The 6,000-nt window shown below is 39.1% G+C and overlaps 1 protein-coding gene across 2 annotated transcripts in view; it reads left to right on the top strand.

Moving 5' to 3' along the window:
- The window catches only part of CTNNAL1 (catenin alpha like 1), a 337,361-nt gene extending 331,663 nt beyond the window's left edge, over positions 1-5,698 (top strand). Inside the window, exon 19 of one of the 2 annotated variants that reach the window (XM_089687544.1) lies at positions 4,611-5,698. In XM_089687544.1, the coding sequence (XP_089543670.1) occupies positions 4,611-4,775 (165 nt within the window). In that variant the 3' untranslated portion in view covers positions 4,776-5,698. Of the gene's footprint in view, positions 1-4,596 lie in introns of both variants that reach the window. The other variant, XM_089687545.1, reaches the window with a different exon arrangement.
- Positions 5,699-6,000: the final 302 nt, after the last annotated feature.

Here is a 6,000-nt window from a genome sequence, read left to right on the forward strand (position 1 = left end):
CAGATAGACTCATTACATGCAAAGCAAGATAGTTCAAGCCGTGATTTGTCATAAGTGTGATGATTATGGCTTACAGCTCATGAAAACCCCAAATCCACAATCTCAGAAAATTAGAATATTACATGCAATCAATAAAACAAGGATTGTACATAGAACAATATCGGACCTCTGAAAAGTACAAGCATGCATATGTACTCAGTACTTGGTTTGGGCCCCTTTTGCAGCAATTACTGCCTCAATGCGGCGTGGCATGGAAGCTATCTGTTTCCAGAGCAGCCTGTATTTCTCCTGAGGTTACCTGTGGGTTTTTCTTTGTATCCCAAACAATTCTTCTGGCAGTTGTGGCTGCAGTCTTTCTTGGTCTACCTGACCTTGGCTTGGTAAAAAAACATAGGGATCTCTTGATACCACTTAATGAGTGATTGAACAGTACTGACTGGCATATTCAAGGCTTTGGATATCTTTTTATATCCTTTTCCATCTTTATAAAGTTGCATTACCCTGCAGATATTTTCTGCTCCCCATGAATCAGTATTTAGCCTGTGCATCTATGTGAGAGCTAAAAAAACCTTACTGATTACTTATACATACAGTAGACACTAGTTGCAATTTAAAAAAAGCCCACAAATGAGGGAAATTAACCTTTTGATTGACATTTTCTCCAGTAGTGTGTTTGTACTGAGGTCATACATTCCAGGGTATGTAAACTTTTGACCAGAGCCATTTTGGGCGATTTCTGTTATGATTTAAAAAGGAGCCAAACAATTGTGATCATAAATAGCTTCATATGATCACTATCCTTAACCCCTTCCTACCTAAGGGTAAAGCAAATCTTAATAAAAGCACAATTTTGCAACTTTGACATGTGATAGTAAAGCTGTACATATGACAACTACATAGTATAATCCACCTGGATGTACATAGTTTTTTCTTCAGGAGAAATTGGGCTTTCATTTTGATGGTAAATAGTAATGGATATCTCCTGATTTTTTTTTTTTTTCTTTCAAAAGGAAAACTGGCCCAAAATGGTTTAACTTTTTTTTTTCCATTTAGCTGTATATTTCTTGCTACTACCATAACCTACCACTAAAGAACATCCCAAAATAAATTCTGCTCCTGACAATCGCAGCGATACCATTGTTTTTGTACCCGTAGTACAGCCCAAAAACAATAGGTTTTTTTTTATTATTATTATATCCTACCTAAAATACATTGATACTATTTAAAAAATTTGCACAAAAAAACTGACCTTGACCCAAACGGTAACGCTGACACTGACCTAGCTCAAACCTTGATCTAGGTTTTTGTTTTTTTTCTATTTTAATTTAATATTTTTTATAACTTTTTTTTGTTTTTTTTTTTCTCTGCAAGGATAGAAAGAAAACACAGGAATGGGCATCACGGTGACTGATCATTGTGATTGCCAGTCAGAGGCTATCACAGCGATCAGGTGACTGATTGTTACTATGGGACCCGGGACTCTCAGTGAGACCCTGGTCTCTGTGCTGGGAGTGTGCCATATGGTACAAAGACAGATATGCAGCCCCATAGAAAAAAGCACAGTCCAGTGGGGCTGCATATTTTCGCACAGTTGGCACCAAGGGGTTTAATAAGACAGTTTTTTGGCATGATCAGTCATATTTTCAATATCAATGCCAAAATTTCAGGATTTCTGACAGGGTATTGATCATAACAGTAAATATATCATATCAGAGCTGTTTACTTGCCAGATAATTTTCTACCTATCCATTCATTTCTGATATCTGCACTTTCCTGTTTTATCAATAAACCTGAACTGTAAAGTACACAGAGTATATAACAGAACTGGAAAACTTGGCTTGCCTTCTGAAAGTAATGCTTTAGGTTTCCACTTGTGTCGATTTGAGGAGGAAAGTTCAAATTGGCTGGTCCTTTTCAGCAGAGACCATGGGACAATATACCATATGCCTAGGTTTTAAGAGTTAGTCATGCTGGGATTGATGAACTGTCAGTAAAATATTTCAGCCCTTCTTATGACTATCAACAAGATAATGTGAGTTTAAGGCCATTCTAATATGCTCTTGTAGCCATATTTTTAGAATCTCTCTCCTGCATTTTTTTTTTCCATTTTGCTTTTGAATGCTGCTTTTTCTGCACATAAACACACGCATTTACATATGTATATAATTAGAACAAAAACAATTGTTTATACTGATAGCTAGAGCTTAAAGGAAACCGGGGGTAAGTCATGGGCATTTGCAAGGTGCATTTCTAACATACCCTGTCACTAGACTTTAAGCCTTTTACCAATAGAGATGAAAATACCTATACAGAATACTGCCCATTTTAATTTTTCAGTGTTTCCAGTTCAAAGTAAATTTAGACACTTCCTAGAGTGGCCATTACTAAATGGCGGACCGGATTGCTGTCCTATCCGGACCCATGCGGTCCTGCCATTTTGGAGTCTTTTCTTGCTCCAGCTGTCTCGCGGTCATCCCCACAGAGCTGACAGCAGGAGGTAGGACAGTTCTCAATGGAGAGCGGGAGCTGCTTAAGGTTAACAAGCAAGTGATTGCTAGGATGAAGGGCAGTCCTAGCAATCAATCACTGTGTAAGGTAGGATAGTGGGGGGCAAATTTAAAGGGGATAAAGACATTATTATGAAGGGGGGCTGATGTGAAAAGGAGCAGAGGACTGAATGTGAGGGGGCTTAGAACAGTAATGTTGGTGGGGAGCTGAGGACATTAAGTGGGGGAGGGGCTGAGAGCAGTAATGTGGGGGGACTGAGGACATTAAACTTAAGGTGGAGAAGCTGTGGCGTGAAATGTGGGGGGCTAAGAGCATTAAAGTGGGGGGCTAAGGAATGTGGTGTGTGGATGCTGAGCACATTACAGTTCTCAGCCCCCCACTTTAATGTGGGCTGGCTAAGGACAGTCACCTGGGGGGGGAGAGGCTGTGGACAGTAACATGGGGGCGGCTGTGGACAGTAACATGGGGGGGGGGCTGTGGACAGTAACATGGGGGGGCTGTGGACAGTAACGTGTGGGGGGGGGGTTCTGAGGACAGGAATGTGGGGAAATGGTGTAAAAACTGGAAGAGTACTCTGCAATGAAGGGGAGAGTACTGTTGGGGGGGGGGGGTGTGGATGTCAAAGAAGTATGAGAACCCTACTGTGAAATGGGTGGAGGGGGTGATGTAAAGGGGCAGCTGAGGACCCTCATCAAGAGGGGACCCTGCTGTGAACGAGGAGGGGACTGTGATGTGCAGTGGGGATTGAGGACACTGATGTAATAACAGGCTCAGATCTGTACATGTGCATTTGGCGCACACACCATGGGTAGGCCAGCCCATTCATTTTAGTGGGCTGCACTACCCGCGAGAAACACAGTCCTAGACTTTTTTTTTCAAAATTGTACTGTAGCAACATGTGGTTTGGCACCGCAGGTGCCTGCCTACATGAGATTTGGACCTCTGATGAAGTAAAAATTCACTGAGGGCCGTGCAGTAAAATTTTCATGCAATACCCCTGTCCTAGAGTGTTCAGCAGCTGACACAGGCAGAAACTTGACAGATACCTGTGTCTCTCCAAACATGGTTTATCATTCCTGTTACTGCCTGACCCATGGCATCATTGATACTGACAGTAAGCTGCAAAACTGAAATTTGTAGCTTGTCCAGTCTCCAGATGGTCACACAACTTAACAAATTATAAAGAAAAGGTTTAGAGATATCAGCAAAAGTGCTGCCAACTTTACCTGTACATTTCCACTATGTTGTTTGAATATGTGTGAGCTGCTCCCAACACTGTCTTTCAAACGGGGCTAGGAGCACTTGTTGGGACAAGAACCCAGATCTGGATGTATTGGATTCCTATGAAACTTACTATGCTTCTAACATAAAATGGAGAAAAAGTTTTTTAAAAAAGGAGCAGAATTGTGTAGGTAGAATATTAGTATTAGTTTAACCATTACAAGGCAGAAGCATTACACAGATCCTGTCTGTTTTATTTTGAAATAAATACCTGTGTGTGAAAGTCCTAACAAGTTGTTTAATTTTCAGAAATGTGGGTGAAAGAATTTGTTTTAAAATGTTTATATCAAGGGGCCCTTATTCCTGAAACAGTGACTGGTTAGTGGTACTAGATGGTTAGAATTGGAAAAGACCGATCAGTTAAAGTGTAACTAAAGGGAAAAGTTTTTTATGGACAGAGTGGAGATGGATTAGAACACCTGTTAGGTCTTTATTGCTGTCTGTGCCCCATTAAGGAGATTCACTCTTTGTCCCATTTACAATTCTCATCGAAAGTAAAAGAAACCCCAGATTTTGGGTTGTCCCCAGAAATGTAACTGAAGGGAAATGTTTCAATGGGGACACTAGTTCTGGTGACCTGGAGTCCTGAAATTCCATTAATTTTCTCACCAATGGGACACAGATGACAAAAATAAATTGACAGATGTTATAACCCTCTTACTTTCTCTAAAATGAAAAAAAAAGTTTTGACTATAGTTCTACTTTAAAATGAAATTTTATGTAACATTGTTTTATTTATAAAATCTGGAAAGAAGCAAAGACATTCTACCCCATCATAAATACAAATACATTTTTCCAATTAACCAGATTTAATTTTTCAGTGTAAAGCAGGCAATGGAGGATATCGACCCACTCCAACATGGAGAGAAAACCGGCTCCAGAATATTGCTAATGAAGATGGTCTAGAAGGGAAATCAGTAGAAGCTTTTGGAGTGAAGTCTTTGGAGCACCATGTAGCTAATCTAACGTTTTTAGAAAGCAAGTAGCAAAGCATCGTGCACAATGGAAGGGCCACATGTTGCACACAAGCAGTTTTCTAAAACACTTCTGTGGAAGCAGAATCCGATAACTCAGTGTGAAGTCTATTTTTTGTGTTTAATGCTCCTCCTCCGTTGGTACAATTGTACTTTATACAAATTTGCAATGTCAGGTTGTAATATGTCTTTATTAAATGTGAATGTTTGCATTTTATTCTACTCACCAATCACATGGTTTTAAGCGTTATCAGAAACTGTTGTGAATGTCTTAATGGAAACCTTAACCCAAAGATGCTGCTATGGTTTGTATATGTGTAATATGCAGAAACAAAATGCAATTTTCATCCTTTCAATTTGCTGTGTTAAGATTGTGCTGTCAACATCTTATCTTTGCTGGGTTGCTTTTTTTTTTTTCCCCCCCCAATTGTACTGTACCCATTTACCTGTATCAGGGCAATGTTCTGTGGTCTAAAGCACTGATCAGCTCATGCTAAGGGCTGGCATTATGTCCTATTCACAAGGAATGAAACGGCACACTTTATCCATGATTACAACCTGCACCTTGACAGTTTTGAACTAAAGTGTTTCATTGTAAAATTGCTGCTGCTGGATTCTTTAACTTTGTTGAAGATTTTCTCAGAGAACTATTTTCTGATTATGCATAGATCTTGGTCTGAAGATGGATGTTCAGGCTTTTAGCTGCTTTGGGTCGGCAGCTGGAGGGTACCCCAAGGTTTATGTTGTAACTCTTGTAGACTTGCTAAGCTCACCCTTTTAAATCTTATATGTAGGATTTAAGATGCATGTCAAAAAAAAATGTATCTTTTCTCAGAATGTATACCATATTTAAGTTTCATGAAATTGTAGTTTTTTTTACATTAACATTTACAATGTAAGATTCTATTTTTAAAATAAAATTCTAATGAACCTTTTGTTCAAGTGGTATTCATCTCGTACAGATTATTCTGATAACATGTAGAGACTATATAATGCATTTGGAGTTAAGCAAATACTCGTATGTACTGAGAAAAATATGCAGGCTGACATCACCACCTGAAAATTTAATTTGGCTGGCCACCTTGCTAATCCAATGGATTTCCAATTAATAAAGAGCTGCACATTAGATAAATAGTGGTATAAGTGTAGATGTTTAATCTTTAATTTTAAAAATATACTGTATAGTATGCACACTTGGGAGTCCTAACACAAAAAAGGTTTCCTAATACAATTGAAT

The sequence above is a fragment of the Staurois parvus genome, unplaced genomic scaffold (genome assembly GCF_062004578.1).
Source record: "Staurois parvus isolate SC_StPar_1 unplaced genomic scaffold, SC_StPar_1.0 ptg000429l, whole genome shotgun sequence".
Classification (NCBI taxonomy): domain Eukaryota; kingdom Metazoa; phylum Chordata; class Amphibia; order Anura; family Ranidae; genus Staurois; species Staurois parvus.